Source organism: Rutidosis leptorrhynchoides, chromosome 6 (genome assembly GCF_046630445.1).
Source record: "Rutidosis leptorrhynchoides isolate AG116_Rl617_1_P2 chromosome 6, CSIRO_AGI_Rlap_v1, whole genome shotgun sequence".
Lineage (NCBI taxonomy): Eukaryota > Viridiplantae > Streptophyta > Magnoliopsida > Asterales > Asteraceae > Rutidosis > Rutidosis leptorrhynchoides.
The window spans coordinates 149,875,044-149,894,820 of record NC_092338.1 but is presented as its reverse complement, the minus strand read 5'-3'; the positions used below and the strand labels follow the sequence as shown (position 1 = coordinate 149,894,820).

General features: G+C 35.6%; 1 protein-coding gene across 1 annotated transcript; it reads left to right on the top strand.

The window, feature by feature from the left end:
• Positions 1–202: 202 nt before the first annotated feature.
• On the top strand, positions 203–1,851 carry LOC139852483 (ethylene-responsive transcription factor ERF071-like). Its single transcript, XM_071841780.1, has 2 exons — positions 203–539; positions 1,076–1,851. Exons 1-2 carry the CDS (start codon positions 359–361, stop codon positions 1,630–1,632), a joined length of 738 nt encoding a protein of 245 aa, XP_071697881.1. The 5' UTR covers positions 203–358; the 3' UTR covers positions 1,633–1,851.
• The last annotated feature ends 17,926 nt before the right edge of the window (positions 1,852–19,777 follow it).

Below are 19,777 nucleotides of genomic sequence, written 5' to 3'. Positions count from 1 at the left end.
GCACATAAGCGCACTAAAGTCTATCCGATATTTTATTCAGAATAAGTCATGACGTTGAATTAACAAATTCTGTTTGGTACGTACTTTTCATTAGAATGTGTTATGTGGATAAGATTAAAGGTCACCGAGTCACCAAGCATTAACTTTATTTATAAAATTTGCAACTAGCCTTAAATCACTTTTAAAAAACAGAATATTCATCACATTCGGACCAACAATGAAGGTTCGTTTAACTTATTACCCATCAACACATCTACTACTTAAACCCCCATTTTACGTTTATAACTTCAACATTTCCAAACCATATTAAATATCAAATCCATTAAATATTAAATCAATTTAATCGGAAACTGCAAGCATGTGTGGTGGTGCTATTCTCGCCGATCTCATCCCCCGTTCCGGCCGCCGTAACTCCCCCGACCTCTGGACCAACTCCACCGGCATCTACCCCAAACTCAACCCTTTTCAATCAGAATTCAATGACTTTGTTGATCAACACACCTGTACTCCTAATCGCAAACGACCCCATTCTTCCTCAGGTACCTTTTTCCATCTTAATTTTACGACACGTGTAATCGTACAGGACCTCAAATTAATCTCCAATATTTCAGACATAAAACGATTACACATTTTTTAATAATCAAAAAAATTATTGAGTAGCGAGGTTTTACCGGATTCGTTCACGGACCTCTATTCATGTACAATGCTTGAATGGATGTGTTCCCGCCTGCCAGAGCTTAGAGTAACCTAAAGGGTATCCGCGCCCACCTGAATTTAACGGATAAAAAAAATTTACACTAAAAAATAAGATTTTTATTAGTGTTTACCCCGCCGAAAATAAAAAATTTATTAAATTTTCGCATCCGCCCATCTGTCTTTGAGTTCAAGTTCCGCCACTGGTTCCGGTTACAGTCGATCGGGTTCGGGTTTTCGCGCGAAAATGATGAGGGTCTTTGAAATTTATGAATGCCAAAAAAAACGAAGTTAAAAAAAAAACTATCATAATGTACGTCCTTTTGCTTTTTAGTAGTAAAAAAAGAAAAACTTATATGTTTACCATTTTGTAAAACTGCAGGGTGTGAAAGTGAAAATTGCAAGAACCGTAAGCAGAGGAAGAATCTGTACCGTGGGATCAGACAGCGTCCATGGGGAAAATGGGCGGCTGAGATTCGTGACCCACGAAAAGGTGTTCGGGTTTGGTTAGGTACATTCAACACTGCTGAAGAAGCTGCTAGAGCATACGATAAAGAAGCTCGCAAAATTAGAGGAACAAAAGCAAAAGTTAATTTCCCAAACCAAACCAATTCATACAACATCGATTTTCATGATGAGGTAAACAAGAGTGTCGATGTGTGTTACGATTCGGATACGAGTTCGGGTTTTGAATTCGGGTTTGCTCCTAGGGTTACTGAAGAAAAAGTTGTTGAGAAAGAATTGGATGTTGTGATAGAAGAAAATGAGGTGCAGAAGCTGTCTGAAGAATTAATGGCGTATGAATCGTATATGAAGTTTTATGAGATTCCGTATCTTGAAGGTCAGGCCCCGGCGGAGGCTCCGGCGAATCCTGACGGTGGTGTTGCCGGTGGTTTGACGGAGCTTTGGAGTTTTGATGATGATAACGTCGTTTTGTAAAAATTATACTACAAGTTCTATTATTTCGTAATTTAGTTAATTTATTAAATGGTTTTAACTTAGTTGATTATGATAACGTTGTGTAAAAATATTTTCACTTTTTGCGAATTAGTTTATTTTAAGTGATTTTAACTTAGATGCTTATTTGTATTTTATGATAAGTTTTTTTTCTTTGTAATAAAACGGCATGGTAAATTGCAATTGTAACGTTTTGTTGTATCGATCAAATTTTTTTCCTAGTATAGAAGAATAAATAATAATGGGTCGTCTCATAAATATCTAAAAATGTTTTGAGTTGGTTTGTTGTATGTTTATACTTTATACTTTGACTAATATGTTTTTAGTTGTTGACCCATATGAATGAATTTGAATTTTAAGCTGTAAAAATACCTATTACGTAAAAAGGTCTTTGAGAGTGATGATTCATGTTGAGTCACAATGGTCGACTATATTTATGAATTATGAAATGCGATTACGACATTACGTAACGTTTACTTATTACTGTATATTTTATTATTTTAAGAAAATAATAATAATCTTATAATCTCTAATTTCTAAACTATAAAAGCGAAGACCAACACAAAGGTACTTTAAAGGCAACCAAATTTTTATTAATAGAAACACAATTACAAGAGCACCGGCATACAGCTCATGCCTATAAAGCAGAACACAAGATAAGTGTAGAATTGTTTTTCAATTTCAGTGTAACATATAAGTTCATTCCTTTTACTTTTCGATGTGAAATACAATGAACTAGTTAGCTCCAACAATCACCTCCTTAATCGGTTCATACGCTACTTCTATGGACGCGTTCAATACCATCTCGACTCACCCGGACCCCCAACCTCTTCTCGGTCACGTCCACGGCCATCTCAGTTTCAACCTCCGCTATCATTCTGCATCGTCCACACATTTTGGGCTATAACCAGGCTCGGATGCCAATTGTAGGATCCTTTTTCAGCTCCATTAACATGTACAACGTATAAGTTCATGAGTTCTAAAACCAATTGGTGATACAAGAAGGTTCTCATAAGCTTATATATGCACATTTGTTTCTTTCACTTTTCAATGTGGGACACAATGAACCGATTATGTAACAACTCAACCCAATATCCAATCGAAAACGCGAAATATTTTTTTTTTTATATATCAGCACAGGTGCGCGGCGCACAGCACCCTAGGGTGCGCGGCGCGCACGAGCTTCATCAGCTCCTGTCCGGTTTTGTCAAATTTCAATTAAAGATCTCCCACTTCCCGACATATTTAGATGAAACGCTTTTCACAACATGTTATAATAGTTAAAACTCACACGATTCAATAATAAAATAAGTTTTACGAAACCGGGCCCACATATGCCGTAATACGAGTTTCATACAAAATGTGAGTTTCGACCACACTAGTTTAAATTCCAAACGACACTATGAGCATGGTGTTTCGGGGTTAAACTACCCAAATCTCGGTCAAACTCCAAAAGCTATATGCCAAAAGCGTCCTCTATCAAAACAAAGCGGGATCACTAATCCAAACGAACGCCCTTACCCTTGTCCACACCAGAGCCTATAAAAAGGTAAACAACGAGAGGGTAAGCTAAAGCTTAGTGAATGCAATAATTATACATATACATATATAACTCACTTACTTGCAATCACTTACACAATACCGAATACAAGCTAGCAATTCGACAACTATGCAAACCTTATGCATAAACCAATATCCGTAATTCATAATAAGCTAGCGACACCAAAAGCATATAGTTCACAATTAAATATGCTAATACAAAATTCACACAACCATGGTTAACCAATCGTACAAGGGAACGGTACTCGTTAGAGACCATCGGAGTTCATAACATCCATTAGTGTACATACGACGCGTAATCACTAATCCCTCGGGTGATGTCTTGAACACCGCGACTATCTCACCCCCATGACAATGTGGTGTCGTGAACACCGCGACACTTCCACATGTCAATCAAACCAAATGAGTGGTGTCTTGAACACCGCGACCGTTCCACTCCCATGACAATGTGTTGTCTTAAACACCGCGACTATTCCACATGTCAATCAAATCAATGAGAGGTGTCTTGAAAACCGCGACAATTCCACTCGTTACATAGAATGTGGTGTCTTGAACACCGCGACAATTCCACTCGTTACATAGAATGTGGTGTCTTGAACACCGCGATAATTTCACATTCCACGCTACACAAATAAATACATTATATACTTACACGCATAATTATTCCACTCACCTTACGCCTTCGGTGAATTGATAAACCAAGCTCGCAACTTCAAAATAACGTACCTATTACATTATGCACAAATATCAATCATACATTCAAGTTGGTCAACCAACTTATTCGTCATCCAAATGCCATTTGGCCCATAGTGCAACCGTGATCCATTTGCACCATTCATTCTAACACTAGGTCGAGATTATGTCAAACCCTTACCAACAATTCGATTATGGTCTTAATACACCTTTTAACACAAAGTTATCTGATTTTCGCACCCATTAACCCACTTAGGTCATCAAAGACTCATTTGACCCATTTCAAGGTTAACACACTCATTTGGGTCAATATCATACCCATATACACCCATTCACTTTTACCACTAAGTGTGCTAGAGATTTACTAACATTTAAGACCCATATACACAATTTAACATTTCAAAACCTTAGGTTAATCATCTTTGAGTCCTCATGACCCAAACTTACCCAAGAACACCCAAAATCACCAATATGGGTTTTATGTTCATCACTAACCCAAACCCTAACCCTAACCTTTAAACCAATTAAAATAAGGAAATCAAGATTAGAGCTTACCGCCACAATCACAACGTAGCTAGTGATTAGATGAACAAGTTTAATACATGTGATTTGGCTCGAAATCAACTTCTTCCTTTTTTATTTGAGCTTTCTCACTCAAGAACACTTCTCTCTCTCTCTCTCTCTAGAATTTAAGTGGAATGGATAAAGGTAGGTGATAGTGGAGTTATGACCCTCAATTAACTGATCTTGTGGCCTTTAACTCGTCCCTAAGTGAATTTACCAAAAAGCCCTTCAAAATATCAATTAAATGAAACAGAATCCTGCTACAGTAGCAGTGCGCCACGCGGATGAAATGTCCTGTTCTTATTGATTAAAAACGTTCCATATTAATTGATTTCGTTGCGAGGTTTTGACCTCTATATGAGATGTTTTTCAAAGACTGCATTTATTTTTAAAACAAACCATAACCTTTATTTCATAAATAAAGGTTTAAAAAGCTCTACGTAGATTATCAAATAATGATAATCTAAAATATCCTGTTTACACACGACCATTACATAATGGTTTACAATACAAATATGTTACATCGAAACCAGTTTCTTGAATGCAGTTTTTACACAATATCATACAAACATGGACTCCAAATCTTGTCTTTATTTTAGTATGCAACAGCGGAAGCTCTTAGTATTCACCTGAGAATAAACATGCTTTAAACGTCAACAAAAATGTTGGTGAGTTATAGGTTTAACCTATATAGATCAAATCGTAACAATAGACCACAAGATTTCATATTTCAATACACATCCCATACATAGAGATAAAAATCATTCATATGGTGAACACCTGGTAACCGACATTAACAAGATGCATATATAAGAATATCCCCATCATTCCGGGACACCCTTCGGATATGATATAAATTTCGAAGTACTAAAGCATCCGGTACTTTGTATGGGGTTTGTTAGGCCCAATAGATCTATCTTTAGGATTCGCGTCAATTAGGGTGTCTGTTCCCTAATTCTTAGATTACCAGACTTAATAAAAAGGGGCATATTCGATTTCGATAATTCAACCATAGAATGTAGTTTCACGTACTTGTGTCTATTTTGTAAATCATTTATAAAACCTGCATGTATTCTCATCCCAAAAATATTAGATTTTAAAACTGGGACTATAACTCACTTTCACAGATTTTTACTTCGTCGGGAAGTAAGACTTGGCCACTGGTTGATTCACAAACCTATAACAATATATACATATATATCAAAGTATGTTCAAAATATATTTACAAAATTTTTAATACATTTTGATGTTTTAAGTTTATTAAGTCAGCTGTCCTCGTTAGTAACCTACAACTAGTTGTCCACAGTTAGATGTACAGAAATAAATCGATAAATATTATCTTGAATCAATCCACGACCCAGTGTATACGTATCTCAGTATTGATCACAATTCAAACTATATATATATTTTGGAATCAACCTCAACCCTGTATAGCTAACTCCAACATTCACATATAGAGTGTCTATGGTTGTTCCGCAATATATATATAGATGGGTCGACATGATAGGTCGAAACATTGTATACGTGTCTATGGTATCTCAAGATTACATAATATACAATATAAGTTGATTAGGTTATGGTTGGAATAGATTTATTACTAACTTTCACGTAGGTAAAATGAGTAGTTTTTATCAATCTTGTTTTACTCGCCATTTCTTCGTTTCTAATCCGTTTTGAGTGATTCCAGTGGCCACGGTTTCGTATTGAACTTAAATTTATGAATCTAAACAGAAAAAGTATAAGTTTATAGTCAGAAATACAAGTTACAAGTCATTTTTGAAAGAGGTAGTCATTTTCGTCGAAAGAACGACATCTTGATGACCATTTTGAAAAATATACTTTCACTTTGAGTTTAACCATGATTTTTGGATATAGTTTCATGTTCATAAAAAAAATCATTTTTCCAGAAGTATAGCTTTTAAATCAAAGTTCTTCTTAGCTTTTAATTATCCCAACCAAAACAGCCCCCGGTTTTACTACGACGGCGTATATACAGTTTTATGGTGTTTATCGTGTTTTCGGGTTTTAAATCATTAAGTTAGCATATCATATAGATATAGAACATGTGTTTAGTTGATTTTAAAAGTATAATTAGAAGGATTAACTTTATTTGCGAACAAGTTTAGAATTAACTAAACTATGTTCTAGTGATTACAAGTTTATAACGTTGAATAAGACAGCTTTTTATGTATGAATCGAATGATGTTATGAACATCATTACTACCTCAAGTTCCTTGGATAAACCTACTGGAAATAATAAAAATAGATCTAGCTTCAAAGGATCCTTGGATGGCTTGAAAGTTCTTGAAGCAGAATCATGACACGAAAACAATTTCAAGTAAGATTTTCACTCGAAATAAGATTGTTATAGTTATAGAAATTGAATTAAAGTTTGAATATGATTATTACCTTTTATTAGAAAGATAACCTACTGTAAGTAACAAAGGTTTCTTGATCTTGGATGATTACTTGGAATGGATTTAGAAAACTTGGAAGTAAACTTGCAATCTTGGAAGTATTCTTGATTTTATGAAACTAGAACTTTTGGAATTTATGAAGAACACTTAGAACTTGAAGATAGAACTTGAGAGAGATCAATTATATGAAGAAAATTGAAGAATGAAAGTGTTTGTAGGTGTTTTTGGTCGTTGGTGTATGGATTAGATATAAAGGATATGTAATTTTGTTTTCATGTAAATAAGTCATGAATGATTACTCATATTTTTGTAATTTTATGAGATATTTCATGCTAGTTGCCAAATGATGGTTCTCACATGTGTTAGGTGACTCACATGGGCTGCTAAGAGTTAATCATTGGAGTGTATATACCAATAGTACATACATCTAAAAGCTGTGTATTGTACGAGTACAAATACGGGTGCATACGAGTAGAATTGTTGATGAAACTGAAAGAAGATGTAATTGTAAGCATTTTTGTTAAGTAGAAGTATTTTGATAAGTGTCTTGAAGTCTTTCAAAAGTGTATGAATACATATTAAAACACTACATGTATATACATTTTAACTGAGTCGTTAAGTCATCGTTAGTCGTTACATGTAAGTGTTGTTTTGAAACCTTTAGGTTAACGATCTTGTTAAGTGTTGTTAACCCAATGTTTATAATATCAAATGAGATTTTAAATTATTATATTATCATGATATTATGATGTATGAATATCTCTTAATATGATATATATATATACATTAAATGTCGTTACAACGATAATCGTTACATATATGTCTCGTTTCAAAATCATTAAGTTAGTAGTCTTGTTTTTACATATGTAGTTCATTGTTAATATACTTAATGACATGTTTACTTATCATAATATCATGTTAACTATATATATATCCATATATATGTCATCATATAGTTTTTACAAGTTTTAACGTTCGTGAATCACCGGTCAACTTGGGTGGTCAATTGTCTATATGAAACCTATTTCAATTAATCAAGTCTTAACAAGTTTGATTGCTTAAAATGTTGGAAACACTTAATCATGTAAATAACAATTTCATTTAATATATATATAAACATGGAAAAGTTCGGGTCACTACAGTACCTACCCGTTAAATAAATTTCGTCCCGAAATTTTAAGAAGTTGGAGGTGTTGACGTATCTTCTGGAAATAAATGCGGGTATTTCTTCTTCATCTGATCTTCTCATTCCCAGGTGAACTCGGGTCCTCTACGAGCATTCCATCGAACCTTAACAATTGGTATCTTGTTTTGCTTAAGTCTTTTAACCTCACGATCCATTATTTCGACGGGTTCTTCGATAAATTGAAGTTTTTCGTTGATTTGGATTTCATCTAACGGAATAGTGTGATCTTCTTTAGCAAAACATTTCTTCAAATTCGAGACGTAGAAAGTGTTATGTACAGCCGCAAGTTGTTGAGGTAACTCAAGTCGGTAAGCTACTGGTCCGACACGATCAATAATCTTGAATGGTCCAATATACCTTGGATTTAATTTCCCTCGTTTACCAAATCGAACAACGCCTTTCCAAGGTGCAACTTTAAGCATGACCATCTCTCCAATTTCAAATTCTATATCTTTTCTTTTAATGTCAGCGTAGCTCTTTTGTCGACTTTGGGCGGTTTTCAACCGTTGTTGAATTTGGATGATCTTCTCGGTAGTTTCTTGTATTATCTCCGGACTCGTAATCTGTCTATCCCCCACTTCACTCCAACAAATCGGAGACCTGCACTTTCTACCATAAAGTGCTTCAAACGGTACCATCTCAATGCTTGAATGGTAGCTGTTGTTGTAGGAAAATTCTGCAAACGGTAGATGTCGATCCCAACTGTTTCAGAAATCAATAACACATGCTCGTAGCATGTCTTCAAGTATTTGTATCGTCCTTTCGCTCTGCCCATCAGTTTGTGGATGATAGGCAGTACTCATGTCTAGACGAGTTCCTAATGCTTGCTGTAATGTCTGCCAGAATCTTGAAATAAATATGCCATCCCTATCAGAGATAATAGAGATTGGTATTCCATGTCTGGAAACGACTTCCTTCAAATACAATCGTGCTAACTTCTCCATCTTGTCATCTTCTCTTATTGGCAGGAAGTGTGCTGATTTGGTGAGACGATTAACTATTACCCAAATAGTATCAAAACCACTTGCAGTCCTTGGCAATTTAGTGATGAAATCCATGGTAATGTTTTCCCATTTCCATTCCGGGATTTCGGGTTGTTGAAGTAGACCTGATGGTTTCTGATGCTCAGCTTTGACCTTAGAACACGTCAAACATTCTCCTACGTATTTAGCAACATCGGCTTTCATACCCGGCCACCAAAAATGTTTCTTGAGATCCTTGTACATCTTCCCCGTTCCAGGATGTATTGAGTATCTGGTTTTATGAGCTTCTCTAAGTACCATTTCTCTTATATCTCCAAATTTTGGTACCCAAATCCTTTCAGCCCTATACCGGGTTCCGTCTTCCCGAATATTAAGATGCTTCTTCGATCCTTTGGATATTTCATCCTTTAAATTTCCCTCTTTTAAAACTCCTTGTTGCGCCTCCTTTATTTGAGTAGTAAGGTTATTGTGAATCATTATTCATAGATTTTACTCGAATGGGTTCTTTGTCCTTCCTGCTCAAGGCGTCGGCTACCACATTTGCCTTTCCCGGGTGGTAGCGAATCTCAAAGTCGTAATCATTCAACAATTCAATCCACCTACGCTGCCTCATATTCAGTTGTTTCTGATTAAATATGTGTTGAAGACTTTTGTGGTCGGTATATATAATACTTTTGACCCCATATAAGTAGTGCCTCCAAGTCTTTAATGCAAAAACAACCGCGCCTAATTCCAAATCATGCGTCGTATAATTTTGTTCATGAATCTTCAATTGTCTAGACGCATAAGCAATCACCTTCGTTCGTTGCATTAATACACAACCGAGACCTTGCTTTGATGCATTACAATAAATCACAAAATCATCATTCCCTTCAGGCAATGACAATATAGGTGCCGTAGTTAGCTTTTTCTTCAATAACTGGAACGCTTTCTCTTGTTCATCCTTCCATTCAAATTTCTTCCCTTTATGCGTTAATGCAGTCAAGGGTTTTTCTATTCTGGAAAAGTCTTGGATGAACCTTCTGTAGTAACCAGCTAGTCCTAAAAACTGGCTTATGTGTTTCAGAGTTTTCGGGGTTTCCCACTTTTCAACAGTTTCTATCTTTGCCGGATCCACCTTAATACCTTCTTTGTTCACTATGTGACCGAGGAATTGAACTTCTTCCAACCAAAATGCACACTTTGAAAACTTAGCGTACAATTCTTCCTTCCTCAATACTTCTAACACCTTTCTCAAATGTTCACCGTGTTCTTGGTCATTCTTCGAGTAAATAAGTATGTCATCAATGAAAACAATGACAAACTTGTCAAGGTATGGTCCACACACTCGGTTCATAAGGTCCATGAACACAGCTGGTGCATTAGTTAAACCAAACGGCATGACCATAAACTCGTAATGACCGTAACGTGTTCTGAAAGCAGTCTTTGGAATATCATCTTCTTTCACCCGCATTTGATGATATCCGGAACGTAAGTCAATCTTTGAATAAACAGACGAGCCTTGTAGTTGATCAAATAAGTCATCGATTCTCGGTAGTGGGTAGCGGTTCTTAATGGTAAGTTTGTTCAACTCTCAGTAGTCGATACACAACCTGAATGTACCATCTTTCTTCTTGACAAACAAAACAGGAGCTCCCCACGGTGATGTGCTTGGTCGAATGAAACCAAGCTCTAAAAGTTCTTGTAATTGGCGTTGCAGTTCTTTCATCTCGCTGGGTGCGAGTCTGTAAGGAGCACGAGCTATTGGTGCAGCTCCCGGTACAAGATCTATTTGAAATTCAACGGATCGATGTGGGGGTAATCCCGGTAATTCTTTCGGAAATACATCGGGAAATTCTTTTGTGACGGGAACATCATTGATGCTCTTTTCTTCAGTTTGTACTTTCTCGACATGTGCTAGAACAGCATTGCAACCTTTTCTTATTAGTTTTTGTGCATTCAGGTTACTAATAAGATTTAACTTTGCGTTGCTCTTTTCTCCGTACACCATTAAGGGTTTTCCTTTTTCTCGTATAATGCGAATTGCATTTTTGTAACAAACGATCTCTGCTTTCACTTCTCTCAACCAGTCCATACCGATTATCACATCAAAACTCCCTAACTCTACTGGTATCAAGTCAATCTTAAATGTTTCGCTAACCAGTTTAATTTTTCGATTCCGACATATATTATCTGCTGAAATTAATTTACCATTTGCTAATTCGAGTAAAAATTTACTATCCAAAGGCGTCAATGGGCAAATTAATTTAGCACAAAAATCTCTACTCATATAGCTTCTATCCGCACCCGAATCAAATAAAACGTAAGCAGATTTATTGTCAATAAGAAACGTACCCGTAACAAGCTCCGGGTCTTCCTGTTCCTCTGCCGCATTAATATTGAAAACTCTTCCGCGGCCTTGTCCATTTGTGTTCTCCTAGTTCGGGCAATTTCTAATAATGTGGCCTGGTTTTCCACATTTATAACAAATTACATTGGCATAACTTGCTCTGACACTACTTGCTCCGCCATTACTCGTTCCGACACCATTTGTTCCTTTCGTTCTGTTAACCCCTGGTCCATAGACCTCACTCTTCGCCGCGCTATGACCACTTCTTTTACACTTGTTGCAAAATTTGGTGCAGAACCCCGAGTGATACTTTTCACACCTTTGGCATAGCTGCTTCTGATTGTTGTTGTTGTTGAGGTTATTATTGTTGTTGGGATGATTGTTGTAGTTGCTGTTGCTGTTGTTGTTGTTGTTGTTGGGCCGTTTGTTGTAGTTTCGATTGATGTTGCGATTGTTGGGATAGTTGTTGCGATTATTGTTGTAATTGCTGTTGTTGTTGTATTAGTGATTCTTATCACCGTTTTTCTCCCACTTTCTTTTGACTTGCTTCACATTGGCCTCTTCAGCAGTCTGTTCTTTAATTCTTTCTTCAATCTGGTTCACTAGTTTGTGAGCCATTCTACATGCCTGTTGTATGGAGGTGGGCTCGTGTGAACTTATATCTTCTTGGATTCTTTCCGGTAATCCTTTCACAAACGCGTCGATCTTCCCTTCCTCATCTTCGAACGCTCCCGGACACAATAGGCACAATTCTGTGAATCGTCTTTCGTACGTGGTAATATCAAATCCTTGGGTTCGTAACCCTCTAAGTTCTGTCTTGAGCTTATTGACCTCGGTTCTAGGACGGTACTTCTCGTTCATCAAGTGCTTGAATGCTGACCACGGTAGTGCGTAAGCATCATCTTGTCCCACTTGCTCTAGATAGGTATTCCACCATGTTAACGCAGAACCTATGAAGGTATGCGTAGCGTACTTCACTTTGTCCTCTTTAGTACACTTACTTATGGCAAACACCGATTCGACCTTCTCGGTCCACCGTTTCAATCCGATCGGTCCTTCTGTACCATCAAATTCCAAAGGTTTGCAGGCAGTGAATTCTTTGTAGGTGCATCCTACACGATTTCTTGTACTGCTAGATCCAAGGTTATTGTTGGTATGTAGCGCGGCCTGTACTGCGGCTATGTTTGAAGTAAGAAAGGCACGAAATTCCTCTTCACTCATATTCAAGGTGTGTCGAGTAGTCGGTGCCATTTCCTTCAAAATAGTCAAATGAAACGAGTTAATCATATAGAATATCAAGAGTAGTCAATAGTATTTCGTAGCGTAATATGAACTTATTTATAAAAGCTCTTTCTTCATATTAGCGTTTTATACTCTTTAATTCGGGTAGTACCTACCCGTTAAGTTCATACTTAGTAGCTAACATACCATTTCAACTACTACAATTCTATATGAAAAACTAATCACAAAAAAAAAATATATCATATTCAAACATTTATACAATAACTTGCAAACTTACAATACTGCTATTTTACATATAGCATGAAATATAGCACATAAAACTTTGATACAAAGTAGTTGCGAAGATAATTCTAGTTAATAAATAAGGTGTTCAGCAAAGGCAACAAAGACACGTAATTCATACGTCCAGAAACAAGTCATTCATTCTGGTTTTACTAATACTACTTCCCATCCTTGGTCTTGTGGAACGTAACCGTTGTGACCGATAGTATGACAACATGTTGTAACGTCGTCAAAAGGATGAAGGTTACGTAATGTCCAACAGTCCCGTAACAATCTAAAAACCTCATTTCTTACCCCAATTACCGACTCCGTCACTTGTGGGAGCGTTTTGTTTAATAGTTGTAGCCCGATGTTCTTGTTCTCACTTTGGTGAGAAGCGAACATTACTAACCCGTAAGCATAACATGCTTCTTTATGTTGCATGTTAGCCGCTTTTTCTAAATAACGAAGTCCTATATTCGGATATATTGAGTCAAAATAATTTCTTAACCCATTGCGTAAAATAGCATTTGGGTTCCCCGCAATATATGCGTTAAAGTAAACACATCGTAACTTATGGATTTCCCAATGTGATATCCCCCATCTTTCGAACGAAAGCCTTTTATAAACCAAGGCATTCTTGGAACGTTCTTCGAATGTCTTACAAACTGATCTCGCCTTAAATAGTTGTGCCGAGGAATTCTGACCGACTCTAGACAAGATTTCATCAATCATGTCTCCGGGTAGGTCTCTTAAAATATTGGGTTGTCTATCCATTTTGTGTTTTTATTCTGTAAAATAGACAAGAGTTAGATTCATAAAAAAATACTTATTAATACAAGCAATTTTTACATATATCATAAAGCATAAGCACATTATATTACATATATTACACTACACGAATACAACTATCTTATTCCGACTCGCTCATTTCTTCTTCTTCGGTTTTGGTTCGTTTTGCCAAGTTTCTAGGGATATATGATGTTCCCCTAATACTAGCTGTCATTTTCCACAACGGTTTAGAAAAACCTGGTGGTTTAGAGGTTCCCGGGTCATTGTTACAACTTAAGGACTTCGGGGGTTGACGATACATATAAAGTTCATCGGGGTTGGAATTAGATTTCTCTATTTTTATGCCCTTTCCCTTATTATTTTCTTTTGCCTTTTTAAATTCAGTTGGGGTAATTTCTATAACATCATCGGAATTCTCGTCGGAATCCGATTCATCGGAGAATTGGTAATCCTCCCATTATTTTGCTTCCTTGGCGGAAACACCATTGACCATAATTAACCTTGGTCGGTTGGTTGAGGATTTTCTTTTACTTAACCGTTTTATTATTTCCCCCACCGGTTCTATTTCCTCCTCCGGTTCCTCCTCTTCCGGTTCTGATTCTTCTTCCGGTTCTGATTCTTCTTCCGGTTCCTCTTCGGGAACTTGTGAATCAGTCCAATATATATTCGACTATTCATTATTATTAGGTGAGTCAATGAGATTTGTGCTAGAGGTAGACATCTATCACACAATATCAAACATGTTAAGAGATTAATATATCACATAATATATACATGTTAATAATATATAGTTTCCAACAAAAATGTTAAGCAATCATTTTTAAAGAAAACACGGTCGAAGTTCAGACTCACTAATGCATCCTAACAAACTCGATAAGACACACTAATGCAAATTTTCTGGTTCTCTAAGACCAACGCTCTGATACCAACTGAAATGTCCCGTTCTTATTGATTAAAAACGTTCCATATTAATTGATTTCGTTGCGAGGTTTTGACCTCTATATGAGACGTTTTTCAAAGACTGCATTCATTTTTAAAACAAACCATAACCTTTATTTCATAAATAAAGGTTTAAAAAGCTCTACGTAGATTATCAAATAATGATAATCTAAAATATCCTGTTTACACACGACCATTACATAGTGGTTTACAATACAAATATGTTACATCGAAACCAGTTTCTTGAATGCAGTTTTTACACATATCATACAAACATGGACTCCAAATCTTGTCCTTATTTTAGTATACAACAGCGGAAGCTCTTAGTATTCACCTGAGAATAAACATGCTTTAAACGTCAACAAAAATGTTGGTGAGTTATAGGTTTAACCTATATATATCAAATCGTAACAATAGACCAAAGATTTCATATTTCAATACACATCCCATACATAGAGATAAAAATCATTCATATGGTGAACACCTGGTAACCGACATTAACAAGATGCATATATAAGAATATCCCCATCATTCCGGGACACCCTTCGGATATGATATAAATTTCGAAGTACTAAAGCATCCGGTACTTTGGATGGGGTTTGTTAGGCCCAATAGATCTATCTTTAGGATTCGCGTCAATTAGGGTGTCTGTTCCCTAATTCTTAGATCACCAGACTTAATAAAAAGGGGCATATGCGATTTTGATAATTCAACCATAGAATGTAGTTTCACGTACTTGTGTCTATTTTGTAAATCATTTATAAAACCTGCATGTATTCTCATCCCAAAAATATTAGATTTTAAAAGTGGGACTATAACTCACTTTCACAGATTTTTACTTCATCGGGAAGTAAGACTTGGCCACTGGTTGATTCACAAACCTATAACAATATATACATATATATCAAAGTATGTTCAAAATATATTTACAAAACTTTTAATACATTTTGATGTTTTAAGTTTATTAAGTCAGCTGTCTTCGTTAGTAACCTACAGCTAGTTGTCCACAGTTAGATGTACAGAAATAAATCTATAAATATTATCTTGAATCAATCCACGACCCAGTGTATACGTATCTCAGTATTGATCACAACTCAAACAATATATATATTTTGGAATCAACCTCAACCCTGTATAGCTAACTCCAACATTCACATATAGAGTGTCTATGGTTGTTCCGCAATATATATATAGATGGGTCGACATGATAGGTCGAAACATTGTATACGTGTCTATGGTATCTCAAGATTACATAATATACAATATAAGTTGATTAGGTTATGGTTGGAATAGATTTATTACTAACTTTCACGTAGGTAAAAATGAGTAGTTTTTATCAATCTTGTTTTACTCGCCATTTCTTCGTTTTTAATCCGTTTTGAGTGATTACAGTGGCCATGGTTTCGTATTGCACTTAACTTTATGAATCTAAACAGAAAAAGTATAAGTTTATAGTCGGAAATACAAGTTACAAGTCGTTTTTGAAAGAGGTAGTCATTTTCGTCGAAAGAACGACATCTTGATGACCATTTTGAAAAACATACTTTCACTTTGAGTTTAACCATGATTTTTGGATATAGTTTCATGTTCATAAGAAAAATTATTTTTCCAGAAGTATAGCTTTTAAATCAAAGTTCTTCTTAGCTTTTAATTATCCCAACCAAAACAGCCCCCGGTTTTACTACGACTGCGTATATACAGTTTTATGGTGTTTATCGTGTTTCCGGGTTTTAAATCATTAAATTAGCATATCATATAGATATAGAACATGTGTTTAGTTGATTTTAAAAGTCTAGTTAGAAGGATTAACTTTATTTGCGAACAAGTTTAGAATTAACTAAACTATGTTCTAGTGATTACAAGTTTATAACGTTGAATAAGACAGCTTTTTATGTATGAATCGAATGATGTTATGAACATCATTACTACCTCAAGTTCCTTGGATAAACCTACTGGAAATGAGAAAAATAGATCTAGCTTCAAAGGATCCTTGGATGGCTTGAAAGTTCTTGAAGTAGAATCATGACACGAAAACAATTTCAAGTAAGATTTTCACTCGAAATAAGATTGTTATAGTTATAGAAATTGAATTAAAGTTTGAATATGATTATTACCTTGTATTAGAAAGATAACCTACTGTAAGTAACAAAGGTTTCTTGATCTTGGATGATTACTTGGAATGGATTTAGAAAACTTGGAAGTAAACTTGCAATCTTGGAAGTATTCTTGATTTTATGAAACTAGAACTTTTGGAATTTATGAAGAACACTTAGAACTTGAAGATAGAACTTGAGAGAGATCAATTAGATGAAGAAAATTGAAGAATGAAAGTGTCTGTAGGTATTTTTGATCGTTGGTGTATGGATTAGATATAAAGGATATGTAATTTTGTTTTCATGTAAATAAGTCATGAATGATTACTCATATTTTTGTAATTTTATGAGATATTTCATGCTAGTTGCCAAATGATGGTTCCCACATGTGTTAGGTGACTCACATGGGCTACTAAGAGCTGATCATTGGAGTGTATATACCAATAGTACATACATCTAAAAGCTGTGTATTGTACGAGTACAAATACGGGTGCATACGAGTAGAATTGTTGATGAAACTGAACGAGGATGTAATTGTAAGCATTTTTGTTAAGTAGAAGTATTTTGATAAGTGTCTTGAAGTCTTTCAAAAGTGTATGAATACATATTAAAACACTACATGTATATACATTTTAACTGAGTCGTTAAGTCATCGTTAGTCGTTACATGTAAGTGTTGTTTTGAAACCTTTAGGTTAACGATCTTGTTAAGTGTTGTTAACCCAATGTTTATAATATCAAATGAGATTTTAAATTATTATATTATCATGATATTATGATGTATGAATATCTCTTAATATGATATATATACATTAAATGTCGTTACAACGATAATCGTTACATATATGTCTCGTTTCAAAATCATTAAGTTAGTAGTCTTGTTTTTACATATGTAGTTCATTATTAATATACTTAATGATATGTTTACTTATCATAATATCATGTTAACTATATATATATATCCATATATATGTCATCATATAGTTTTTACAAGTTTTAACGTTCGTGAATCACCGGTCAACTTGGGTGGTCAATTGTCTATATGAAACCTATTTCATTTAATCAAGTCTTAACAAGTTTGATTGCTTAACATGTTGGAAACACTTAATCATGTAAATAACAATTTCATTTAATATATATATAAACATGGAAAAGTTAGGGTCACTACAGCGCACCCTTAAGTGTGCGCTGAGCGCACCCTGGTCTGGACAGGCTCTGACCTCTGTTTAACAGCACAAAATTTCCCACACTTCAAGTACCCTATTTACACCACTGTACAATAATTATTCGGGTCTTACAACTCTCCCCCACTTGAATCGGAGCGCGTCCTCGCGATCCAAGCCGCATGACAAGAGGGAAGATAAACCAACACGAACTCTTCGGGCTTCCAAGTAAACTCGGAACCTTTACTTCGACGCCATTGAACTTTATAAGTTCTCACTTCTTTATTCCTCAACCTTTTCACCTTTTCGTCAAGTGTCGCAATCGGCTCCTCAACATACTCTAACTTGTTGTTTAGCTCAATTTCGTCTAATGGCATCCATGAGGAATCATCCGCAAGACACTTACAGAGATGGGAAACATGAAATGTATTATGGATCCCCGCAAGCTCTTCGGGTAATTCCAAGCGATACACAACTTCACCCACATGAGCTAAAATCTTAAATGGCTCAATAAACCGAGGAGCTAACTTTCCCTGTTTTCAAAACCGAATAATACCCTTCCATGGCGAAACCTTAAGCATCACCATGTCACCTTCTTGGAACTCAATCAATCGCTTACGTTTGTCGGCATACGACTTTTGTCTATCTTAAGCCGCTTTCAAATGAGTCTGAATCATCTCAATCTTGCTATTCGTCTCTAAAACCAAATCGGTACTCCCGATTTCTCTTTGACCCACTTCACCCCAACAAATCGGGGTTCGACACCTACGCCCATAAAGCATCTCGTAAGGTGGCATCCCGATACTATTATCATAACTATTATTGTACGAGAATTCCACCAATGGTAAGTGCTCATCCCAACTACCACCAAAATCAATAATACACGCCCGTAACATATCCTCCAATGTTTGATTCGTACGTTCGGTTTGACCGTCCGTTTGAGGTTGGTACACCGTGCTCATTCTCAATTGTGTACCCATATCTTCATGAAACTTATTCCAAAACCGAGATGTGAAACGAGTGTCACGATCCGAAATAATAGGTATAGGAACCCCATGCCTCGATATCACCTCCTTGATAAATAATTTAGCCAAAGTCTCCGACGATATCGTTTCCCGTATGGGAAGAAACAAGACACTTTTCGTCAACCGGTCAACTATTACCCAAATCGAGTCAAATTGGGTTCTCGCCGTCTTTGATAACTTTGTGATGAAATCCATGGTAATGTGCTCTGATGTGCGTAGGAGTGTATACAAAATAGTTATATTTTTACTACAAAATACGACGAAATATGATACAAGTTTTAATTAATTTATTTACAAATGGGATATACCTAAACTCTGCTACAACACTATAGGCAGTGTACCTAATCGTAGAGTAGTATAGTTTTTAGTAAGTCTGGTTCGTTCCACAGGGAGACGACTTATTTTACACTATATTTTAAACAACTACATTTGTACAAAATATATATTTTTATATATAATAATAATATAAAAGGGGGTTTACCATTTAATGACCGGTTTGTCGATTTTATATTTTAAGTCACAATTAAAACCTAATGAAAAATATAAATGACGATAATTTAAGTGCGTAAAATAAAATGCGATAAGAAATAAGATAAAATTATTATACTTATTTAAACTTCCGTAATCATGATGTTTGACTTTTTGATTTTAATTAATTATCCTGGGTTAATTGTCTTTTGTCCTGGATTATTTAATATGTCCATCTGGTTTTTGTCCATAACGATCCATAAGTCATAAATATAAAGTGCGAGTGTCCTCGTCAAATTATCCTTATATCCGAAGTCAAATATTCCAACTAATTGGGGACTTAAACTATAATTATACCAATTTTCCTTGTATGTAATTCACCCCTGTTTTAATAAGTCCAATGACTATTAATC